At 37.6% G+C, this 27,240-nt stretch overlaps 1 protein-coding gene across 3 annotated transcripts in view; it reads right to left on the reverse strand.

The window, feature by feature from the left end:
* LOC140341466 (cyclic AMP receptor-like protein A) overlaps window positions 1–27,240 on the reverse strand; it is a 254,906-nt gene that overhangs the window by 48,831 nt on the left and 178,835 nt on the right. For all 3 annotated transcript variants that reach the window (XM_072427262.1, XM_072427271.1, XM_072427280.1), the window contains one exon: window positions 9,122–9,200. In XM_072427262.1, the coding sequence (XP_072283363.1) occupies window positions 9,122–9,200 (79 nt within the window). The remainder of the gene's footprint in view (window positions 1–9,121; window positions 9,201–27,240) is intronic.

A 27,240-nucleotide genomic window follows, 5' to 3' on the forward strand; every position in this document is an offset into this window, starting at 1 on the left:
TTACTTCCACTGAAACACATTGACCTGGAGGATACCCACGGAGGAATGTTTGAGGGAATGCCAGATTCCCTGTTTTATAAATAGAACCTAAAGTGTTGGTTGTTAGCTGTAAATTATTTGCCCTCCTCATGGGGCATTATGAAGGTGAACTTTATGCTTATAATTGCATGTGGAAAGCAGTTAAGGCATAAAATGTGCAATTTTTACAGAATGAGATAATCATATGAGAGGCATGTTTGCATGGATTTATTATTTTATCAGTAAAAATCAAACCTATCGCCCAGTTAAGATTGGAGGAGTAACATTTATTGTGGTTTTTTAGTATTTTATGATCCACCTAAAGATAGATTTTCTTAAACTATTGTTAAGATCTTTTTCCACCTGTTGCAGCATGCACTGCAGAGATATAAAAAAATGGAATTCCAGGCAGTTCCTCAGAGTGCAGTTGCATTGGAAATATTTTACGTAATAAATTAGAGGAATATGGGGTCTAAATTTATATTTAGGTCACCGGCATAATCTATCACAGGCTATTATTTTGGGGTACCTCTTTGAGCTCCCGCTAATACCAATGAGTTGTGTAATCTAAGCACTGTAAAACTTTATGGAACTACAACTCTTTGGATTGCTCTCATTAGGAATATTTTTCTGCCTGTTCAATTGTTATTATCACCATCATCTTTTATTTATAAAACACCAACATGTCATATAGTGAAGCACAATATTAGGGTAATAACAAGTGTACTAATAGTAAACATACATAGACATGCAGTACAAACAATGATACAGGACATGGTTAAGTGGACCCTGCTAAAATGAGCTTATGATCTACCAGGTAGGGAATGCAGAATATAATAGGTAGAGTAATTAGAACCATGGTTGTTCATTAATGGCTGATTAAGATAGAGGAAGTTGTGTAGGCAAGTTCTGAAAAAGATACATTTTGAGGGCACTTTGTGTTAAAAGTGGGACTGAGCCTAAAGGATGATGGAAACAGTTTCAGGAAGTAGCTCTAGAGAAGTCTTGGAGCCTTGCATAGGAACAGCTATTAAGCAGGGAGGACAATAATAGGTTATTGCAGCACAGGGCGCTGTTAGGGGTGTATTTTTGTAAGTTAATGAATCACAGCACCTTGATTGTGAAGTATGTTAAAATCCAGTGTAAAATTTAGAAAGAGGAGCAGCTGAAGAGGCTTGGTAAGAAGAATAGATAAATCTATTTGCAGCATAGATGGTGGTTTTTAAATGTTACAATCATGGTATTGACATAGGGACAAATCTTGAATATGCTGTGCAGGTGGCAGAGGCAGAACTAAGAGATTTTCTGAAAGTGGTGAGTGAAGGCCAGCATTTAATTAAATGCAACAGGTCCCCACTAGGCCTGAGAGGTGGGAAAAATAACTGTGCCACTGGCCTGTTAGATGACAGGGGTTGTGAGACTTTTTTCAGGATAGAGGGAGACAAACCAGGGGAGTGCAGGTAGATTTGGGTGTCATCTACATATACACATTCATCACATTCTACTCACACATACTTTACAGGAAAACTAGAAATAGACTACAATTTTTTGGGTTTGCTTTTTTTTTCTAGTCAAAACCTTTACAAGCTCAAAAGCATCATATAGCAAAAAAAAACTGATTGCCTACTGAACATTTTACAGGTAAGAACACTGGTGAGTTATAAATATACCACCATGGTAAATATCTCTGGACGTCAGCAAACAAGATGTACTTACTAACACTGGCAGCTTTACTCTCTTGTCATGCCTTTAACAAACCCAAACAATATCATCCTTACTGGAGTATCTATAATGTGAAATGAAAGGAGCCGGATTCTATAATTGCTTTTTCAGGGAAGTGGAGACAGAGACTACACAGAGCTGTTCTAGAGTCTGGCCACCTAGAAAATTGATTTTGGTTGGTCCAGCCTTAGACTTCAGATGGCTTGGCTCACTCCCTGGCATTTATTCAAAGAATACAATGAAGTATAACACTGATGCAACCAGAGGTGTAACTAAAAGGGATCCTGGTGCAAAACTTAAAAAAGGATCCACATTTTATAAAATACTCTTTCAACAATGATCTGCTGGCAACAGCAACAAACTCACAGACATCAACAGATTGGTTTCTGTCTATTCTTGCCGTAGGAATGAAACCTACATTTGTTGCATCCTGTCCTTCAGTACCATCTGCTGAATGTTCCCCTAAACTGCACCAAGACTATGCTGCAGATTTCCACACCGGGTCTTGTTAGTAAACTTTGAACTGAGGTAGATGCTCTGTCTGCACCAGCCTAGATTTCACCTGACATTGTATGGGATTCAAACAAGGAATTATTTTCTGGTTTATAAATTTAAACTTAACCTGCACATCCTTAAAGCTCCTGCTTCTTGCCAGCAACACTGACACACCTGCCTTTGCCCATTTGTTGGCTGCTCAAGAATTACATCGAACAAAGGCTCTGATGACCACCTAACACTATTTTACATTATCCTCTTTGGTGACTTATGCATTGACTATAGCAACTAAAAACTGTTGTACAAGCTTTAACTCCTGTGAATTCAGAAGCTCTGGTATTCCCCTACATGCCTCACTTGACAGCACAAAAACCTAATGTTAGGTTATTCAGGTATCAATTCCTGTATCTCGTAAGCGGAATATTTTGTGATCCCACATAAAGTACATGTTAGTACTTAATCCGTTTTCTGGACACCAAAAGGGATATATCAGGTGAGTACTAGAAATGTACAGGACAATAAAAGTGACACTGGTATTTTGTCTACTTTAAAGTGCTTGTAAAATCACTTTATTAAATTACATTAGCAGGTGAAAAATGAAAGAAAATGTGCTGCTTTATTTTTTACAGAATATGATTAAAGAATGCAGTTAGTAAACATGGGATAATTATGGTTGGGTACCCGGACCCCATGAGCACAAAAGCAGATGGATGCACCCTCTGTGGTTATGTCTTAGAATGCTAACATTTTATTCCCTTTATCAGTAAAATTTTGAATTCTGTACATAGCTCTCGGTGCTACCACATCATTCAGTGGAAAGTAATGCACTCTAATGCTCCCTCTGAGGATTTATTATATGCTTCCCCCACAGTCTGTTTTGTATGCTCACATACAGCAAAAGTCTCTCTAAGGACATGTTTTGAGAAATGCATTTGTTCGCATGGTTCCTTTGGCAGAAATGAACTGTGGTTACCAGGAAGGTCTGGAGAATACATGTACTTTTGTCCACTTATAGTGTCATTGTGGTAGCCAACCAGTGAAATTTATTCTGCAATACTGCAATGTGTTGAAACAATAGGTGTGTGAGCGAGCCAGCCTAGAAGGTTTGTCAAACAGGTGTCAAATTAAATTTTAAGCAAAGGTTCTTCACAGTCAAAGACCAAAAAACAAATAGTTCTGGGTGACCTCTCCCTGCATCCAAATATGTACACACACATATACATGTTTGCACAGGTTTAAATGACAGAACTAAAGGTTTGATATTCACTGACACTACTAAAATTTGGGCTGGTGCCCAGGCATACATTTCTGCCAGATGCCAAGCTGAAGGAAGCAGGCTGAACTGTACAGGACAGAGGATTCGGTCAGAATGAACACTTCTTTACAAAGAACGGCTTGCTTTTGTATCAAAGAGAAGCCTGATTTGCACACTTCGGCTTGCTCCCTGCGGCTAAACATAGAGCCAAAGTGACTGACAGGGAAAGCGTTCTGATAGGTGATGGCAATTACTGTTATTAGCTCTGCTGTTAGTGAATCTTAGTTTACTTAACTTTATGGCTGCATTGTATTTAAACAACTCCTTGGCATTTTAAAGTGCACTGAAAAATGAATGCTTAAGCTAGCCTTAGCTCTACTTGTAGCTACAGTTGTGACATATGTCGCTTAGGAATATGCTGAGCAATGGTGTTACCCAATCTGTGGGACATCCATCACAATATCATGTAATATTTTTGGTAAAAATAATTTGATCATATATAAAAGTCACCTAGTTTGTTGAATGTATTTCACTGACCAACTGTTTTATTGGATTTTCTAATTAAAACATTTAATTACCTTAATCCTTGTTTCTAAATAGACAATCTCTATCTAATTTTTTGGTCTGCAAAGCATGCTTGGCTTTCTCTAGGTATTCAAAACTGCCTGCATATTTTTCTGTAAACGCCTAGGTCAAACAATTCTAGAATATTTAGGAGGGAGGAATTCTATCCTCTGAGGTACTGAGCAGTCTGTGTTATCTAATCTCCTAACTAATATAGTCTATAAGCTGAGCGAAGAGCCTGTAAAAAGCTTATATTTTCCTTGGGGCTTCTGGTTGTCAGTAGGACAATTAATTTATAAATATACAATATTTAATTTCAACCAACTATTTGATATTTTATATTTTAGCACTGGACATAAGATAATTGGAGCAATACAAATTCTTTATCATTCCCATTTAGAAGACATTAGAAGGAAACAGAAAATGCCTTTGACCAGCACAAACTGACAATGGTGGGGTGGTCAGGCTGGGTCCCTGGGAAATGAAATCCCTGCCAAAGGTAAATACTGATGTTGGTGTACCTATTACATGCTTTAAAAATGCTAATTTAGCTAATTTTGAAATGAAAAAAAGCCTTATTTGTGTACACGTAACACCAATTTGAATCAAATTGAATCCCATGTCTTTGCTTATTGGTCATTAAATTACAGCTCAACAATGGTATTATTCAGGATTTAAAGGTACAGAAATGTCAGCTACTACATAATATATATAGGTCATGCTATATAATTACCTATCTTTTTCACCTTCAGTTGTTGTGTTCTTATAATTTCTTTTGCACACCAATACCATAAGATAAGCACAGTAATCTAAATTCAGACTACAATTTTTCCAGACTAACAACATTTTCAGAAAGCACTGAAAAATACCTAAATGATCTTTCCAAGTATGCAATGGCTTTGTAACTTCATGAGGGCACTGAACTGAAAAATCAACCAATGATATCTTCCTATTAAAGCAACCTGCTATACACTACTAGTTATCCTACCCCCTAACCTTCTAGGTATAGAGGAAGATATGTTTGTAGCCCTAACCTAGTGAGGCAACTATGGCTCCCACAATACAGTAGATACAAAGGAATGAATGTTTTCACCCTAGTGGAGAAAACAAGGTACTTTAAAGATCACCAGGTGAAAAAGGAAAATGCCTAAATACGTGAACTAATTATTCTGTCCAATCTAATGTCTGGTAGCCTGCACTATATACTATTTCTGTTATTGCATTTAGACACTAAGAATTGCAACAAGGTTTCAGTTTATCTTTTCTACTCTGAAAAAATCTCTGAAAAAGTTTAAAAATGATATAGTGAAGAAAAAGAGTGAAAAAAACAAACGTGATTTACATTGCTAATCACCCATAGAAGAGCTCTGATCAGCAGTACGAGACGTTACAGCAACAAGAGCCTGGCGACTTACTGTGACTGATGCAATAGCTGCATAGTTACCATGCTAGCTGAATTCTGAAATACCCAAATCTAATAAATCTCTCCTGTGCCGGCGCAGCAATAGCAGTCATAATAGTGACAAGGCAAACAGCGGGACTGGCACCTGTGTATTGACAGAAATGTTTTGGGTGGTGGGAGTAGGGAAATTAACATTTATATCTATTGTTCTTCATAGGCGGCAAAGAAAAAAAAGAAAATAGGGTGGATAGGGAAATATCAGCATAGAGCAGTTTAACACATACATGTCAATGCTGGATGAATTTCAGTGTAGCCATTAACCAGTCACCTTTAGTGCATTTATTAGGTCATGGTAAAAAAAGGTTTGACTAAATCATGTGTAATATAATTATGCATTAGGAAAGTAACATTTTTTTCACTTGACACAACAAGACTACCCGTAAAGCAGTGATATGGATTATTTCAAGAAGAATCATCGTGAACATAAACTGATCTCAACATGAAAAAATCTTTAACGCAGAGGATATCATAATTAAAATTCATGTTCAGCTAAGACAGTGATAGGGCAGGTAAAATTTTAAACAAATCTCCATTTTCCTAAAATTTTGTTCTAACCTTGTCCTCCTCCTAAGCCTTGTTATTGGTTATTAGGATTTTTGGTCACAACAAATGACCATAAAGAAATCTGGGGAGGCAGGAAAAATCAGTACAGGCTCAAATCCTAAATAGATAGTGATATGTTGCATAAAACCATAGATGTCTGTATATCTGGATCTTCTAATCATTTTGTCATGTAGTTTGTACCGAAAATAACTGCATTCATGCATTCTTAGGATTTTGCTTGGTTTGGATAACATGGGTACACATGTTTAAAAAAGTTGTTCTCCAAGTTTAACAAAAAAAATGTAGTATGAAAATATAATAATACAAAACAAAAATTACCACATAAATTAGAAACCTGTATATAGGAACAAGAAACCTGTAAATCCAAATGGGAGCAAAAAAAAAATCTCATTGTAATGCGCCTGGGCACACAAACCACGACCAAGTCCAGATATCCTTCAATCAGGCTTTATTCAATGGCATAAAGCACGACAAGGGTTAAGTCCAAACAAGCGAAGTACAAGAGGGTAAGGCAAAGACAGGTCAATAACAATCCGATGTCAGGGCAGGTAGCAGGCAGAATGGTCATTAACAATCCAAGGTCAGGACAGGCAGAGTTCAAGCAGAGTAAACTTCAGACCAGGTCACTATGGAGATGACAAAAGCAGATAAACTTAAACCAACACAAGGACGCACCCAAGCACACTGTGATAACAGAGGCTTATAGCGGGCAATGGTGTACAGGACAGGCTCTCCTTAAATGGCCAGGATGACCAATGACCTTGCGCCACCTGGCGCCATCTGATAGGAGACTAAGTGAATCCCCTGCGGCCGATTGGCCGCAGGGAATTCAAACTATGTCCCACCCCGGGGCGAGGCAGCCGAGTGCCACGCCCTGGGGGGGTACAAGAGGGACGCATAGTAGCACGCGCACCTCTTCCCACGGCACCCCTAGGACGTGCACTACTTTGCACATGCAAAGGAGTGCTGAGAGCAGGAGTTTCAGTAACCACATCTGAAGGGATGCCGCCTGGCTGAACAGTAGTTTGGCCAGGACGGATCCCTCCGCCTGCAGAGAGAGACAAGCTGTGAGCAGAGCAGCAGCCTCGGCCATGCTGCCTGCTACAGCGGCTTCTCCCTCTGTGGCTGGGATCCCCAGGGACACCGCGGGCTCGCAGGACGGGTAAGTTCCTTACACTCATAAATTATGGTTCAATTTTTTCCCAACAGGGAAGAAAATAAAATTCCATTCTGATCACCTAAGGCAAACAGATATTCCCTGGAGAGGTCTTTTCCACATGGATCATACTCTGAGAAAGCCTTTCCATATGTGGTGGTTAAACCTCTTCTCTTTCAGATGAAAAGTAACCCATTAGCCTTTTCAATGACCTAATTTACTGTTCTGATTTCCAACAATTTTATCTTAGGCTGGGTCTACATGGACGTTTTTAAAAACACATATAAACGTTCCAATTGCGTTTATAAGCCTTTTTAGGCACTTTTCATAGCGTTTTAAAGCTTGCCTTCAAATTGCTGTAAAACGCCTATGCCACGGTTTTCCGCACTTTTTTACCTTGTTTACCTGCGTTTTTAACGCATTTGCATTTTAAGTGCTTATAACGGCAGAAAAAAAGCTTCCATTGACTTCACACACGTTTTTGGGCATTTCCTAGCTTTAACCCAGCGTTTTAATGCAAGCAACGTTTAAGATAAAGCTCATAAACAGTTCTCAAGGAAACGTCCTGGTGTAGATAAGCCAATTGGAATGCATGGGGATTTTAAACATGGGCTTTAAAAGCCTCAGGTTAAACACTGGTAAAAACGTCAGTGTAGACTATGCCTTATAGTGCTGAAAAATGCAACATTAGCATGAAGCCCTAACCCAACTATTTAACCTCTCCCTTTCTACTGGTATCTAACCCTCCGCTTTTAAACATGCCATAATTCTCCCTATCCCGAAGAAAACCCTCACTAGACCCCTTCCTACTTTCTAGTTACTGTCCTGTCTCCCTTCTCCCATATGTTTACTTTTTGAGCACCTTGTCTACAAAAGACTCACAAATTCCTGAGCTTCAACTCTCTCTTTGACCCTCTCCAGTCTGGTTTTCGAGCTGCCCATTTCCAAATCTCCTTTTGACATATTCTGTCAATAACTGTTAACAACACTGTTGTTCATCCCTACCCTCAGGCACGTTGTCTTGGCTTTACCTTTGATTCTTCCTTCTCATTTACCCCCCATATTCAGAACATTTCCATGTCCTGTCACTTTCACCTTTCATCTCCAATATCTGCTCCTACCTGTCCCTGAGACCACCAAACTCCTTGTACACACTCTTATCATCTCTCGTCTGGACTACTGTAACATCCTCCTCTTGGTACTCCACTAACCTGACTTTCTCCTCTACAATCTATTATGAACGCTGCAGCCAGACTTTTCCATCCTTGCCACCGCTTCTCTTCAGCTGCATCTCTCAGCAGTTCTGGTTACTGGCTTCCATTTCACCTTAGAATCAAATTCAAGCTCCTGTGCATTGATTTCAAATCCCTCCACAGTTCTTGTCCCACTTACCTTTTTGACCTGGTAAAAAAATACTGCCCCAGCCACTCTCTCCCCTCCTTCGATGACCTACAACTGACTTCCTCACTCATAACCTCATCACATGCACGGCTCCAAGACTTTTCTAGAGCTGCCCCAGCTCTCTGGAATGGTCTTCCTCATCCTTTTCGGCTTGCTCCTACTTTCTGCTCAATTAAAAGAGCACTCAAAACCCCTCTTCTTCTGTCTTTTGAAACCGTCACTACTTCCCACCACTACATATCTCCCCTCCTATTGTGTGGTAATTCCCTCACCTCCTAGATTGTAAGCTCTTCGGGGCAGGGTCCTCTTCCTCTGTGTCACTGTCTGTATTCGTCTGTCATTTGCAACCCCTATGTAATGTACAGTGATGCGTAATATGTTGGTGCTATATAAATCCTGTTTAATAATAATAATAATAATAATGATAATAATATTATCAATAATATTAATAATTAATACAGGGAAACAAAAGATATAACATTACCCTCTGCTTTGTCACATAGATTATCTGTAGGTAACCCAGCATCATCAGGAATATCAGGCTGAACAATGGAATGTACCATCTGAAATGCATAAGAAAAAAAGTTTTTCTTTTATAACCTTGATAATGATAAATGCCTTTTGTATAATATAATGTACTATGCTGTACTATTCGAATATGTAGAAAATTATTTGGCTTATAATACTGTCATGAATTTATATCCATTAACACTTGAAATACTTTAGGCAAAGATGACCTATCAGAACCTGATAACAATGGCAAAACACAGAGTCTTACTTTCACTCATGATTGGAAGTTATTCTCTGTGCTCACAATGAACATAACAAAGCATTGGGTGATAGCAAAACTCTGATGCATTGCTAACAGTGGTAAAGTTCTGACCAAGGAGACTCACTTTGCCCATCTCTTTAACAAAGCTTACCATAACCCATCTGGTTTCACATTCGTGTTGTTCCCCAAGCCCAACTTCAAAGAAGCCATTGTTTCTATGAACCGATTATAATCAACAAGCCTAAAACAGCTTTACGCAGTTTAGAATATTTATTTATAAATGATTAGTCTATATTTGTAATGTAAGTCAATGATTGTGAATGTACATTTGGTAAAAGAACACATAAAAGTATATTGCTCTCTCCACTAATCCAAGATATAACAACTGTATTCCTTTTGGTATTCATTACCTGCCAGGATCTCAGCTTTAAAGTCTATTCTGAAATGACAACAATTTTTAAAAAGCCTCTATTATTATGGTTACTAAAAATACTTGTTTATTAGTTATTACAGGTTGCTTTCATCAGTTTAGTGGAATGATTGCATCTGCCTTCATTCTAGCAAGTACTGAAATTAGATATCAGTGACTTTGAAGCACTTTTTTTTTGATGTGTCAACTAACTCAAGGTCTTGTGTTGCAATAAGTAGTAGTAAAGCACAACTGTTATGAGAAACAGCAAATGATGAAGCAAAGCACGAACATGTAATGAGAAAATACAGATGTTCCTAGTTATGCATGTAACATTATAAAATAATTATTAGATTGTAAGCTCTTTGGGGCAGGGTTCTCTCTTCCTCCTGTTTCACTGTGTGTATCTGTCTGTCACTTGAAACTCCTATTTAATGTAGAGCCCTGCGTAATATGTTGGCGCTATATAAATCCTATTTATTAATAATAATACACATAAATAGGGCATTTACACATACATTATATCAATATTTACTTTGAACTCATCTCTTGCACATGTTTATCCAAATAATTACAACCCCCTACATTAGCTTGGAATCTGACCCATATTATTACAAATTTACCTAATTCTATCTAAAAATATTTGTCACAGAATCAAGGTAATGTAAGGTTCATTATCACTATCAGCACCATGGACAGTGCTTAGGATCTGCACTGTGCTTTCATCAAGCAGTAATTCACACTGCTTTACATTATTCATATTATGTTCTGTCCTGATCAAATCACACGCTACTGAGACTTTTCATATCAGGCACAATGAACAAGAAATATCTTAGGTGTCCAGATGGTAATGAAACGTGCACAACTTTATTAAGACATTAGCAATGAGGAAAGCATATCAGACATAGATTAGGCATGATACTAGAGTTCTTTAAAAAGTTTCCACACTTTTAATTTAATATGAATGTAAACAGTAAAAAAAAAATGTCATTACTTTTCTACATAGTAACTTATCTTTGCATTGCATTTTGCCCAGCGTCGTACCAACTTTTTAAAGCCAAAAAGTGTTTTTGGTTGAGAGCAAAGATGATGCACTGCTGCTTTCACATTACCACATGAAAATGTCCTTCCAATAACAGCTGAAAATCAGATGGCGCCAAATCTGGACAAAAGGCTGGGTGTTTCATAACCTCCCACTTTAATTGTTCCTCTTTGGTGCAATTTATACATTTTGCAGCCATCTTCACTACAGCGTGACAACTAGCTGGTCGGCTTGCCAAAACGACTAGTCAAATTAAGCTACGTACACACGGCAGATTTTTATCGCCCGATAATCGGCATCGGCCAAATATCGGGCGAAAATCTGCCGTGTGTACAGTCGGTGTCGTCCATCGTCCGAACGACCGACCTGCCGGATCCACGGACGATGGACGACGACCGATCCTAATGAAAGGGAAGGGGGAGAGCGCGCAGCAGGGTGCCGCTCCATCGCTCTCCCCCTCCCCTCTCCATAGAGCATGAACGGTGCTGTATGTACAGCACCTTTCATGCATGGTGCACTCCCTTGTTGTTGGAAAGGATCGTGAAAGATCCTTTCCAACGACAAAAATTGCAAGTGTGTACGCAGCTTAACACTCTAAGACACGACCAATTACTACCCCTCTTGCCCTCACTGTTTCTATTAAAAATATAAAACCCTTGTTTGGGTTATATTTTTTATTGATTTGTGGATGTCAGTAGATATGGAAGTTAGTTAAAAGAAATGCACTTTTTAAAATGATCATATATTCATGTAGCACCAATATATTGTGCAACACTTTACAAAATATAGTCACTTCACAAACTGTCACCCAAAGGGGATAACAATATAATGCCGCTAGCAGAGTCAGAATCTAACGTAAATTTTTGTAGGAAAGTCAGCTAACCTACCAGCTTCTGAAGGAATTTATGTGTAACCTACCCAGCAATCTTGATCACAAGTAGATTAGGAATCCCCTCAATTAGGAATCCCCCACTTATTTAACCATTTACCCCATATCACCAAATGTGTGCAAGCATAGAAAGAGCACTATCTGATACTACACATTTGTGCATTGCAGTGCCACTCTTTTTCAATGGCACCCCAATGGATTAAAGGACTGCAGTGCACTGCAACACATAGTAACACACTACCATGAATCAGGTTGTATGCTATGTGGGTAAAATGGTGCATGTCTGTTTTTATGTGCTTTGGGGTACCCTAATGCAATGTACATTCACCTGATAGATGTAGACTGGCTACATATAAATAATACCCTAAAGCCATTAAAAAATCAGAAAGCCAAAGAGAAATAGCTGAATTTAGGTTATAAGAAATCAAACTGCAGGCAAAAAAACTTGTATTTATTTTTTTTAAATAGGCACTTTACAATATATTTTCGTTTGCAAAGTATCTTTTTGTGCAGAGACAAAAGTTTTATTCTAGACCATCTCCAGTGAATTTGTGAGCAAAAGTAATAAATAAGTATTAATCACACAAAAACATGCAGTTAATAATCTAATTCTTGTTAATATGCTGAAGACACACCCCATAACTCCCTCTGATTGCAAGGATGTAATGCTCTTTAATCATACTATGCTATGCACATACATTTTCCTGAAAGTCTTTAACTGCATTGCTGTGAAAATCACATGCAGCTTGGTTCTTACCGGACTGCTCATTTACTGATGTTCTCAGTAATTTTTGTAGTTACTATGTAAGTAAATGACCTAACCATAAACAAGAACATATTTTGCATTGACCCCTTGTATTTTCAAGAATTTTGGTCCAGTGCAGAAGTGAATTATTGTGATAAAACAAGGCATTTTTAAAGGGGCAACTAAATTAGTCTCTTGTGTGACACCTAAAAAATGTTGCATACATGTGCACCTCTGCATAATGCTGACTACACAACTTTATGAAAGATGCTCAGACTGAATCTATAAAACAAATCTCTATTCTATTCCAGTTTTGCTCACTTATGCCATTGTTATTCATTGGCCTCTCCAAGGCTGAATATCCATGATGATCTGTTGCATTGCTAGTGTACTGGTTTTTATGGAAATAATTTTTCTTCCTTGTCAATGGAAGGTTGGAAGCCCAAGATTCTGTTTTAGCTGTTATGTACGGATTTCCATTTTTGCAAGTTTTCTACTTTCAACAACGGGATACCCAGAGAATTTGCTTGTGGAAGACATTCTCTGAACAATTTTTTTCAAGTGAAAGACAGGCAAGCAGCTAAAAGCAGCTCTGTTTAACCTGCCAAAAGTGGTCTAATTTTGGCCAGATACTTGTGTGATACACACAGTTTTGCTCATGAAAATGATCACTACTTCTGAATTAACCAATAATGTTATGGGGTCAATTTTTTTACTCATTGAACTGAGGGGATCATGCCAATTGTACACTGTAGATTGGGTTGAGAAGAAGAGGCGAGTTAGGAATTTCGTACACATAAATAAAGGGTTTACTTGTTGTGGAACATTCAATATATTGCGTTAAAGGCCCACATGCCACATCCCAAGTATAGACCAAATTGATAAGTGCAGAGAAACGGGACTTTAACGGCATTATATAAAACTCTTGAACTATTTTATTGATACATCATATTAAAAAGTAAAATAGGAGACATTGATTTTTGCAGTACCCCAGAATGGGAACCACTGTGTCCCTATATTACAATATACAGTGATACATCCACTTTTTAATAAAAGTAGCAACATAAATACATAGTTGAAACATTATAGCAAGTCTCACAAGAAGTGCCAGTGTATCATCGACGCGTTTCGTGGTGTAGCACCACTTCTTCAGGATGAAGCTAAATGAGACTAGTAAATATAATGATACAGCATAAAATCAAATTCTAGTATTACTTTCCAAGCGCCAAAGCAGGTTTACACAGGAAAGAAGCACAAAAGGGCGATGAGTGGCAATTAACAGCAAGCAGCAACCAAATGGTGAGACCAGAAGCCAAGAAGAGTTCAAGTCTGCCTAGGATAGATGTAATAATCCTCCATGAGATGTCCCGTGGGTTCTGCCCTGTTGGAAGCAGCCCAGCCCTGCCCCATTTTTTTTTTTACAGTATGTGGATGACAAGGTTTAAAGTTTTAATTCTGTAAAACAAACAGATTTAGTTGTAGGTGCCAGCAAAGTGCAACTATACTGCTCTTGCTAGGCTATGCATAATACAAGAGGCAATCATTAAACAACAGCTGAGCCAGGGCTCATACCATTTATTACTGGCAAGGTGGAGATCTTTTTGCTACAGATGTGACTGACTGCTTTTCACTGGGAAATTATGAAAAGACACACAAGAGAAAATGGCAAGATATTCATAAGCTTTTCCTGATGCTGCATTCACACACAAGATTATTTTCAGATGTTTATTCTTTCCACATTGGTGACATTGATTAATAATTAATGACTGTCATTGGTCAAACAGAAAAAAAGGACAAGTTATTATTTTGCCTTTTGTAGATTTTTTTAGTTATTAAATACAAAAGCAAAATTGTAGTCTACACAAATGAATATTTTTACTGTACTATATATGTCAGAAGGTCAATTAAGATCTGAGGACTGAATACACCTACAAAATTTGCATTTCATCTTTATAAAGGTTATTGATATTTGTGGCTATATAAACATATACTTACATTTGCTCACTATCTGTAAGGTACTCAATGAAAAATCTCTCTCTTCATCTACGAGTGACTGCTAAAGGCACTGTATTTCCACATTTACTCTTTCACTTAACCTTCACATCCACATTAGCTAAGTTGTCACCCAGAAATTTCTGAAAGGTCCTGTTACCACACAGTACATTTTACAAAATTTTCTTCTTTTGTGCACCTTTCCCCGATTTCTTACCAATAACTCAACACAACTCCTAAACTTGTGTGCTATGCTCCACTCACCCAGTCCTGAAGAGTTCAGTATGAAGATATTGCTAGTAAACTGGGGAGTGGTAAAAGGTAGGCTTAAACAGCTTAATAATAATAAATACAATACCAATACACATCAAGAAACCCTGTACACCAGTGGTCCCCAACCTTTTGGAGCTCGCGGACCACTAAATGGACGGACTCTGGACCATGCATGCGCGGGGAGCCGTGTGTCACACTTCCCCCAAGAGAGATCTCATGATGCGAGAACCAGCTCACTCTGGGTGAGTGGGTGGGTTGTGTCCAGAAACATAACCTGCCCACCACTCTGAGCCTGCGATGTCTTGGGGAGACATGGTCTGTGTCTCTGTCTGGTGCATTGGCCAGTGGGTGCATTGGCCAGAGCTGCGGCCCACCTGTCAGACAGCCGAGGCCCACAAGTGGGCTGCGGACTAGGATTTGGGGACCCCTGCTGTACACCATTAAATTCAGTATTTTATTTAAACCGGTATTGTTACGGAAAACATACACATAGTAACCCCTGTCTGGGACCTCCTAGCTTAGTGGGGGATTCTGTGTAAATGTTTTTCAGAACAAAAATATTTTTTTGAACGCTGTTAGTAGTGGGAAGCTGTTTTTTTCATTTTGGAATTGCATAAAGTTTTCAGCCATTTGTTACCCAGTAAAAATCAAAGAAAGCGTTAGCATGCGAGTACCCAACATGAAAAACACATCTAATGCTATTGGTCAGGTAATATTCAATAGGTATTATTCTCCAAGTGAGGTAAATTTCAAATGATTGCTAATTTGTCAGACAAACTTATTCCAAGAGCTAACCATTCGATACAAAAGGAACCACAAAAAATGCAACCCAACCAGTTTTAAACTTATAGGATAATAATCGGCGTTCTGGATTAAGTGACTGTGAAATCAAAGATGTAGTTGGGTCAAAATACCAGTAGATTTGGCACGCATGCTGCTTCAGGGATTGGACAACATTTAGTTAATAAGTCAACTTTAAATTCTGCATCTAATTAGGGTGTGCTTGATCAGAATATGAGGTAATTTAGCTGAAATTTAATATTAAGAAAGAAATGGATCTTTCAAAACAGTAACAACTAGAAACACACTAAAATCTACCAAGGAAACAAAAAAAGAAGTAGAGCATTATAAACTGCCCTCGTCAAAGTCCTAATTTTACTTCTTTTTAAATACTGTGAGGGATTTGTCTATGAAAAATGTCTATGAGAAGTAATTTCTGCTATGTGACAATAGTGGCTTCTGGGATCAAGAGTGTATTTACTGTCTCCTCAGTATATAATTATATCTGTTGATATTTTTTGGAATAGACAATAAAAATATAATGTATTCTTTTTTATTCAAGGATAACTTCTTCGTCTGTAGGTTGTCTCTGAATGAAGATATAGGGGTTTTATTAATAAAGCAGGATATTCAATATTAAACACTTCTCTGGTGAGGAATTAATCACTGACATTTAAAACACATGCAGCGCATTGATTCTACCAGAGAATATTGAATATCAGATTCACTGTTTCTCCAGTATTTGCCTGTTTGAATATCCAGCCAACAATTATTATTGGGGTGGGGGGTGCGTACTTTATTTTTCTTGCACGATTTCTGTTGCCAGGCCTTGCAGTCACAACATAACTAAAGTGCTCCTTGTTCTACCTAAGTCTAAGTAGCACAGAAATCAAGCAAAAAATATAACAGTAGAGGTCTGCGTTATTTTGCAACACCCTAAAACACCTTAATGCAGGGGGGTTTGCATACGATACTAAGGAAAAATGAGTGCTAAATGAACAACAGAAAACTTTGCGTAACACAGAGGTAAAATGTAATAACTACTACAGCCACATACGTTGGGTACTATTATTGTGGATTTGTAATAGAAATCACAAATTTAGGAAAAAATAACTACTCTGCAACAGGTAAAATCTTTTTCTGGTCCATATAAAGATAATCCAAGTAGAAAAAGCTAGGGGCAATAACCTGTTGTGCATCAGTACCATACAAACTCATAATGAGGATACATAAGGACAGAATTCAGTATTGTAGCAAGCAAACCAAGCAAATCAGTCAAAAATGTCCCTGGAAGCAACAGATCACTTCCACATATACCACAGCACCTACCCTGTTTCCCCGATTATAAGGCACTGTCTTATATTTTTTGAAATGCCAAAATATGCCCTAGGTCTTATTTTCAGGGGATGTCTTAATTTTCCATGAAGAAGACTACAGTACACATTTATTGTTGAAAGTCACTCATGATCACTCATGTTCCATTGATTTTCCCCTTCTGATCACTCTATGCCATTGACTGTCCCCTTCTGATCACTCTATGCAATGATTGTCCCCTTCTGATCACTCTATGCCATTGATTGTCCCCTTCTGTTCACTTACCGGTAATTAAGTGTAGGGATCTCCGTTAGGGCAGGGATCAGCAGCGTGCTTCCTGGTTCAGAATCGCGGGGGCGCGTGTGCCAGCTTTTTACTTTCAGTTTGGCTCTGCACTGCAGCCAGGAGGAGACACGCGCTGCGGCCAGCATCAAGGAGACACACACAGGATCGGATATCGGGGGATGTCTTATTCACGGGTGAGTGTCTTATTTTAATTATTTTTTCAAAAATCGGGGGTAGCTTATTTAATGGGGTTGACTTAAAATCGGGGAAACACGGTAGACATGTTTCCTTTTTCTAGCTTTGCAAAAGGTCATTTGAAGTTTGATACACTATACCTATTCCTTCTTCTGATTAGGTTACACTGATGACATTATCATGAACAGAGTTTGGAAACAGGAGCAGTTTCATGAATCCAATGAGCAATTGGCGAAAAGGTGATTTGGACAAAACAGCACCTGTAGAATGGCTTTAATAAGTAATAATAATAAATAAGTAATATGTAATTCACAAATAACTTGCCTCATGCTGTTAGAAGGATAAGTTTATCTAAGTATAGATCTCACTTTAATGAGCACCTAGCTAAACTGCCCCTAATCTGGGGGTGTTGCTCCCTAACCCTTCCGAAGTAACCTATTCTGTAAAAATGGATGTGTTACTAAAAGCACATGGTAACTTTCAGCCAGCGTTATTGATTATATTTATATATTACAAGAGGACAGGTATGTTAATGTACTTGAAATGTATTTGAAAATTTGAAATGTATTTCAACTTTAGTTTTATTATTTTGTACTGCACCTGTGGTTATGGCCCCACATTTGTTGGTGCTTAAAAATGACTCATATTCTTCATAGAGTATGTAATATAAAAGGTGGTCTCATTACCACAATGACACAGCTAACAATAAAGGCATCTAGGAATGTCCAGCTAGACCCTAATTTCAAGTTTGTTGAAGTGATCTGGAATTGACTCAGTTTACCAACACAGTAAACTGTTATGAGCTTAATGAGGACAAGGCAAGGGAGAACAACTTGCCATATTTCATGTGATAATGCCAAGAAAACACCATAAGCAACACAGCTCATGTTGCAAAGTGGCTCATTTCTGACCTCCCAGCCATAAGTCAGAGCTAGCAATTTAATCAAATGCTTCTCTGCCACACAAGCGAAAATGAGAGGGGAGGGCAATCCAGAGGAACTAAATTTAGATCCTGCCAGCCTGAAAAGCAGAAGTCAATCAGCGTTCTCGATAGCAGCCTGCAAGGCACTGTCATGTTGTCATTGGTGTTTTATATAGCAGCTGGGAAATATTGGGCCCTCCTATAATAACAACAATCCACACCCTGGGTGACCTTGCATTCAAATAGATTTACTGGCTTGTGATCAGAAGATGCAAGACTTCTGAAGCTGCCAGACAAAAGACTAATCTAGGAATCTTTGTTTCTACCAAGGTGGGCCTGGTTTTCTACAAATCAATAATACAGAGCGAGAGTACCTTTCAGTCATGGTGATATCTGAGACCTTGTAGGACCTGCAATTCTGCAGCCTTGATATGATAGATAAATAAATCTCTCCCCTGATAGCAAGGTTTGGATGTGATGGCAGTTAAAAAGGGAAAAGGCTCATAGCCAGCAGTGGGGAGAGCTAGGACAAGGAATACGCTGAATACCTAAGTGTATATCCAGGCTAAAACAGGTTTTTCGTCAGAAGAAGATATTTTTACCAGAAATATGAGAGTGAAAGGAAACAGATGTATTTTGCTTTTGATGAGTACCTATCAACACGCCACAAGCAATAAAATGTATCTTTGCTCTTTTAATATCACAGGTGTGCTTAGGGATGTAAAGAATGTAGGTTACAATTTGTATAGCTATTGTTATATATAGCAATGCTCTATTTCTAATGTGTATCCATTGTAATCAACATCCTGCCCGAGTACTTGACATAGCCCCATGCTATGCAGCGTGAGCTTTGGCTGGCAGGTAAACACGGCAATCCTTGCTTCATTTGCATGTGCCAGGAAAGAATGAACTCCCACATGTCTGCATGGAAGTTACAACATCCCGGCACAGCCAATCAAGATGGCTGAAGGAGAAGATGAAGAAGAAAGAAAGATGATATGTGGATAGGTGAATCGCGGGGCCTTAGTTCCGCTTTGAACCCACTCACATTTAAGAAGGGTTTAGGGGCTGGGTTTTACTTTTACTTTAGAACAGCAGAGGTATTATTAATTTAAAAATGTGCAGCCTTACAGTTAATTATTTCATAATCGGTTTCTTTTCTCCTATTAGGTGTTGCAACTAATACATGTTCATCACAGCCTGTAGCACTACAGCAGATGAATGAATGATTGAATGAAAAAACAGAGAAACACTAGACTGCAAATACTAAATTCATAATTTCCATGACTGTCATGCTAATCCAACAGCTTCAGCATAGAGTCAATAACTTGAAAAAAAGTATGCATAATATTGACTCTCCTTATATTTTGCACAATAAGGTCAGAAAAGCAGCATTTTGTGTTCAGCACAGGTTTGTCAAGAATTTCCTTTTTGACGTGTATTAAATGTGTTTCCTAATTTGCCTATAACAATACATACAAACCTGAATGGCAATGTGAAGATTTTCATTGTGAACAGTCATTTTATTCTATAAACACAAAGAAAATGAAACAAGGATATACATGGATGACATCCACAGTGAACTGAAAGAAAACAAAAGATGTTCATTTGCATTCTAGTGCTGATAACTATCTAGGCAACAGGAAATAATGTATACTCCTATTATGGATCCCAGTTATTATATCTGAACATTGGTAATAGAAATGCAAATATTGCAGTATCATATAGGCTTCAACAAGGAAAATCTGAAGGTACATGAGCCACTTGGCCAAGCTTATCTGTCCAATATGGAACTGAGATGAGGCTTCAAATCACAATTCCATTCTAAAATACTTTACTCTTGGTGAAGCTTCATAGTATGTACTGTATCTATGTACAAGCCATGGTGTTACTACATATTTCTGTACAGGGTTTTTGTCAAACCAAATAATGACAATAAAATGATTGAAACAGTGTTTTTATTATTCTGATAATGTCAATTTTATCCTATCTAAACCCAAGAATAAAATTTGGATACATGTCAGAGTACAAGTACATAGCATTGGTGTTTGCATCATTGTTCTCTTTTCAAACACACTTCCTGTTCTGAGGGTAATGCCTACTTACAGTACTGTATCATGAAGAACAGCTCACGTAAGCAAGGATGTTTTTAGATAAATTGGAGCCCCGGGCATTATTCAAATCGTAGCCCTTTAGTTTTAATACAAAAGACCTTCTGACAAGACCCACACCACAGGAAACAGAATAGGATTTTGTGAATTTTACCTTTTTTTTTTGAATCACAGACTATTTGAAAAACAGACCATTTGCAAGAGTTGATTTCAAATTTGGGAAAAATGGGAGAAGCTCCCAGGGTCCCTGGGCAATTGCCTAGTTTGTGGACCCCAAATGCTGAATAGGAGGGCATATAGTATATCAATTAATTGGGTTGACTTGATAAACGGGGTGGTGGTGGGGTGCAGCAGGAAACGCATTGTGTGCAGAGAAAAGGAAGAGCTTATATGGAGGTGTATGCAGCCAAAGGGGAAGTGCTTGGACTGTGAAGGAGAAAGACAGGGACTTGATTATTAAAGCGCTGGAAAGGATGCTTCTGGAATGCTAAATAGTTAAAATAAAGAGCTCCTGTGTTGTCACCCTGTCACGCCAGCTTCTGATGCAGACTACTTATGGAAACATACATTACACAGGCACGGTACACTGTTGTCACTAAGAAAAAAATGCATTAGGAAATGCCATGTGGAATTGCTGTGAGGAGTGAAGGAAGAGGCTTCAAAGTGGCATCAGTATTATGGTATTATTTGATATTATTTTCCCGCAACCAAGCTGTAGCCTCAGAAATGTTGTTTTGTTTACCAACACTTTTTTTTTTTTAAGAAGATTGAAAGGCATGAAAAGTAACAATATTTTTATTATTCATATTTTATTTGATCATAAGTGGGCATAGTTTGAACTGGGAAGTTCACATTCTAATAATGCATAATGAACTGTGAATAATTAAAAGGAAGTTCACCCACATGCATATATAATTATTATTAATAATATTAATATTTTATTAATAATAATAATAATAAATAGTATTTATATAGTGCCAACATATTACTCAGCGCTGTACATTAAATTCACAGGTTTCCTCTAAGGCTAGTGGTGACAAGGTTTTTGCATGTGAATTTCCATACTCTCCAACTTGCAATGGGTTGTTAGGATGCCTTTTACGGTTATTCTGTTATTCAATCCTACAAAACTAAGTTTGCAGAAGTAAAATTCCAATGTGTAAAATACTTTTTGAAGGTTTTTCTGGCATGTCACCAAACTCTGGTGTGATTACTCTGCACTGTACTATGGCACAGAATCTCCTGTAACCAACATCTTAAAGATGCAGCCAGATTGAGCACACCAGTACTGCAATTCAAATGGACCACACCAGGTTTGCTTTCATGCTCAGTGTGGTCAGAATGCATGAGGGACACAATAGGAAGTTGCACTATCACCCAGGATTTAAGGTAATAGGGACAACAAGAAACATAAAGTCAAATATAAGACGATAAGGAAACTTTTTAGTCTAACATACACTTTAATCTTTGTAAGCCCTCCTATATACCTTCACAACAAATAGGAGCATAGGAAAGCATAAGATGGGGAAAACAGAGAAATTTGTTTGTGTACCCAAGGTAATTTGTCCTCATGTGCAAAACTCAACAGCCACACTTATAATAGTTGATTAATTTCAAGAAACTAGTCAACATAATGGCATATCAACGACACAACAACATTTAATAAATGCATCCAGCCATTCTGGCTCCATATGCAAAGATTTAATGCTATTGTTTCTTAAAGTAGAGTCAGGCAGAGCACTTGTTACCTTGCCTCATTTATTGAACAATCTATGGAGGAAATCAAACCATCTAAAATGCTAGTGGCAGCAAATTCTTCATTGCTTTTGGGATGCATCAATACATCTTGATAATTTCACATGAGCAGCTGTAATTTAACATTCTATGCAACGTGACTGACTACTAGTCGTGGCTTACTTCCCAAGAATGCATACGCGAAAATATTTGCACAGTAAATTAGAACGCCATCATAGACACAAAGCATTTAATCTTTGTAACATGTTAGAGCGTATTAGACGTACTCATTTTAGGGCACTGCAGTGTGCAACATCCCAACCAAGTAAAAGTATTTGTTTAACAACCAAGATGAAAATGGTAAGCAGCGTGTATATCAGTTGTTCTTGTTGGAGAGGCTACACAATGTTTACAAGCATATCTGAATTGATCTGCATTGTATCTAATAGTTTTATTAAAGCCAATGTGGGTGTGACTGAGTATGCACTGGTGTAACACTGTTTTACCAGTACTAGCAAAAATCTTAGCATAATTATGGTAACAATGGCCCATAGTCACAGCCCCAATCTTAGGTCTCAGCTTCAGCAGGCTCAGTCTGACCATGGGGCTGTTTCAGTTTACATAGCTAGTGAATTGGAAAGAGTTCGGCAGGATGAAGTGTTCATTAGGGCTGCTTAGCTACTTTGATGTCACTGACTATGGCTTGGCCGAGAGCCTGGGAGAGATTCTCAAGGGACCTGCTTTACAAATGCACTTTAAAAAAGACGCCAATATGTTTCTTATGAACCTCCTAGAAAATATGATAATATTAACAAGGTGTGTGTGTATATATATATATATATATATATATATATATATACACAGTTAAATCCATAAATATTTGGATAGAGACAACTTATTTCTCATTTTGGTTCTGTACATTACAACAAATTATTTTAAATGAAACAACTCAGATGCAGTGGGTTGAACAAAAACATTGCATAACAATGGAACTAAAGCCTTTTTTACACAATCACCTCATTTCAGGGGCTCAAAAGTAATTGGACAATTTTAAAAGCTGAAAAAAAAAGGTAATTTCCAATACTTGGTTGAAAACCCTTTGCTGGCAATGACAGCCTGTAGTCTTGAACTCATAGACATCACCAGATGCTGGATTTATAATCATAATGTTTTTTATGCTTATAAAATCATTCTAAATGATACATATATATGAGAATGGCAACAGATGCTGATATTTTAGAACTAAGTTGCACACAAATGTACCTGGAGGCGGCAAACTGGACATAATTTGCACACAAAGAAATCCAAGTTTGACTTTAAAATTGAGAATGAAAAAAGAAACTAGAAATTGTAACCTCATCTTAACATTGGGTAACTAACTAACTTAGGCTTAGTTCAAATAAAAAAAACTTCTACTTTAAAACTTGCACAGACAGTGAGGTTGTCAGAAAATTTACTATTGATTTAAAAGGAAAATCATACAATTATCTCACTATTGTAGATGAGCAGTAAGGCAGCAGAAATTAGCAACCCAGGAGATGGATGAAAGAATGGAGATAACAAGGCAATCATGATATTATTTACCAGTTTGATTCACACATTTTCTAATTGAATTAATTGTCCAAAAAATGTACAAGTTTGGGTGAATTTTGAGTGAAAACATATATAAATAGACCTGTTGACATTTTAACCAAGTTAAAGGTAATGTAAGGTGATTTTTTTATTCTAATTAGTGTAGGTCTATGACTATGGACAAAAAATATGTATTTTTTGTAAGAAAGTTATGAAATAATGAAGATAAAAGTCACCAGATACATTTCCCCTTAAAGATGACCCTAACCATTTTTTTTTTGTTAGTGTTATATTATTTGTCTTTTATTTATTAGTAATCTTTTATCTATCCAGCATGTAAACCTTTCTTCATGTTTCCCTGTCTTCCTAACTGTTGTAAAAAGCCTGTTGTGTACAGATCACAGATATACAGGCATAAATTAACACATGCACAAGTGAGAGAAATTACTTACCTCCTATTGAAAGACCAACATTTTTGAGGTGGTTTTACTTTAGCTAAATCATTAGGCCCAATTAGACTGCAGAAGAAGACTGTCTTGGGAAAACCATGCATGAGTGATCCTGTATAGTTGGCATCTGATATTAGTTAATAAAAGTTTTCAATCCTTGACCAGGTCCCATTACAAGTTTTCTGTATCACCCAGGTTTTTCCATGGTAATCTATCAATCAGGCCCATAGTAATCTGGGAGTCTTTACATACAAAACACACACATACACACATTATATACATACACATTATATATATATATATATATATATATATATATATATATATATAATGTGTATGTATATATACATCAATATATATATATATATATATATATTGATGTATACAGTGAATAGCAGATGTAAACATAGAAACCTGTAAAAGAGAAAAATAAAATACCCATTATAATTTCCCCTAAAAATTAGTTTGAACCCTCAGAGGCCCATATTTATTACTGTATAAGCAACCTGGCTACAATAAAATAATAATGATGGTTCAACTGAGTTTTAGGTAGAACCCTAAAGGTAGAACCCTGCAGTGTGTTTAGCCACATGGAACTGCAGCAGCTTTCCTACCGGTATTTGTTCTTTAGAAACCCAAAATTTTGACAAGCATTAGGAAATACTTTTTATTTTTTAGTTCTCAGTAAAGCAGAAAAGTTTTTATTTTTGCCAGTGTCATTTTTGGGGAGATTTTGTCCAATCTTCTGTCCCAGAAAGCAATGGCACATCTGACCAATTATAGAACTCTCCTTCCTAATTGTATCCAAACTCAAACTAATGGTTGGAAGAAGTCTGTTTAAGGGGGGCCTGTGACCTGTTTCAAGACCATTCACAAATAAGTTGAAAATATTGTAATATAAATGAAAGTTAAATAAGTTAAGTTTTTAAAAATAGATGATATTCTACAGAAGACTCGTCATTGTGAAAGTTTGAGATGTTTTAATAATTATTTCAAAGAACGGTACCATTAATTGTTTACAAAGTTTCTTGTCAAGCCTTTAAAATTCCCCCTTTTTTATGTTTTTTTTTTTATGGGTTTTTTTTAAATGTCGGGGATTTGATTTATGTGACTCACATTATTGGCACCAACAATTTTAGTATCTTTGCATGATTCCCTTTTGTCATTCAGAGACAAAACAATTTGAGTAAAAATTTTATGTGCAATAAAAATCACTCTAGGGCCGCTTATGGCCTATCAATCTGCAATATTTCATGTCACAGCTGTAGCAAATACCCTGTGGATCTAGACTCTAGCAGACCTACAAGTCCTTGGAGCTCAAACACAATGGGAGACATGTTTCTTTGTGATTCTGATCATCTCTTACCTGGCTCAAGTGCTGATCCATATGCTCTAAGCTGTGCAAATGGATCATTTAGAGAAAAAAATGTAATAAAAAATGGACTCAACATCATATAGTTTTTACCATCAGAAAGTTAAAGGGCTTGCATACCTCTTGCATAAATATATCGCAAAATCCCAATGTGATGAATTCCATCCAATGTCTTATGGTAATTCCAATAACTAATCTATAAGAACTGTAAATTAGCCCCTTTCACCACTCATATAGGTGAAAGAACAACAGAACCCTAACTCAATACCCTAATAATTCTTACCATTTACAGTATTCTGTAAAAAAATACTCTGCACTGAAAGGAAAACTAAAGATAAACAGGCTGAATATATTCTGATCCTAGTGTAGCTCAATATTTTGCCCTCATGGTGACAGTCCAATGTACCTCTGCAGCCTCCAACTTTTTCTCCCACAATAAATATTTGTGGGTAAAGTGTTACAACAGGCAGTGACACCTATCCTTGCTAGCAATGTTAGCATTTACTCCACCACCACCACTTTCATATGTTGCCTACACAAGGAGGATCAGCTCCCCTGTTACAAACTCCCCTGTAAAGCAATACCATGTAATACCTGCATTAATGAGTCATAGCTAAAACAGAAATCCTAAAAGTAGCAAAACACTAGTGGTACTTTACCAAAGGTCCTTTACAATATATCTTAAGAAAATGAAAAATATCCTGCCATACTAGGCCTACACAAGTAATCCCTAAGATGAATTTTAAAATAAAATCTTGGCTGCCTGGCTCTTGCAGTTCACAGAATGCCCTACCTGTGCCAGTAAATCCTGACTTCCACGCTGTGCAGCAGCTGACGCGATTTGCTTCGTAAAAACAAATCTCCTTCAGCGGATTTCAGGGACAAAAATTAGAGGGCTGCTCAGCTTAAACTGGCTTACATGCTCCATTCGCATTGTCAACATAATATTGTGGCTGGTGCTAAAATCAACAGATTGCTAAGTGATTATGCATTCACAGAGCTTTCTTGTTGTTTCTCAGTTTTTTTTCTTTTTGGGCATAGGCACTTATCAAAAAAGCGTATGAAAACCACACAGGAAAACCACCCAGGTATTATTAACTATTTGTTGGCCCTGTTTTCTCAGCAATAGTCATTTTTTCTGAGTGTTAAAAGAAAGAAAAAGTCCAAATTTCCTACAGCTAACTTGTGGTGCATGAAAGGACCCATGCTTTGTGCCTGTAAGGGTCCTGAATCCTAAACCCAGGCTTTGTACCATGCTTAAATTAAACTAAAGCAATGTCCTATTTCAGAAGCTTTGCTTTTAGTATAGGCTCTGGCATTTGACAATTGATTGACAGTGAACAGGGCTAAACTGAAGATGAGAATGAGGCTTAAGGCAGGATTCAAACCATTATGTTGCACTGTGGTTCCATTATTATGAATACAACTTTAACCCATCCTCTAAAAGGCATCTGTGTTGCAGCCAACTGCAATGCATAGATACAAATTACTGGTGTTCTAATGCTCTACACCAGAAAAAATGTGCAGGCAAGTTTCCCTGCTGTTAGGGATAAATGCCCTGGCAGGTTGCATTGGATTACCCAGGACATGCAGTCTTTGTGGTGTAATGCCAAGTCTTTGCTAGAGGACTCCGCAGGGGATGAGTTGCTGGTAATCCTAGTGCTCACCAGGCATAAGCAGGTTTTGGTGTAGGTACAGCCAGATATTTCGGGGCAAGTTGGGTCTCAGTAGAAGGTTGAGCTATGGT

The sequence above is a fragment of the Pyxicephalus adspersus genome, chromosome 1, assembly GCF_032062135.1.
Source record: "Pyxicephalus adspersus chromosome 1, UCB_Pads_2.0, whole genome shotgun sequence".
Classification (NCBI taxonomy): Eukaryota; Metazoa; Chordata; class Amphibia; order Anura; family Pyxicephalidae; genus Pyxicephalus; species Pyxicephalus adspersus.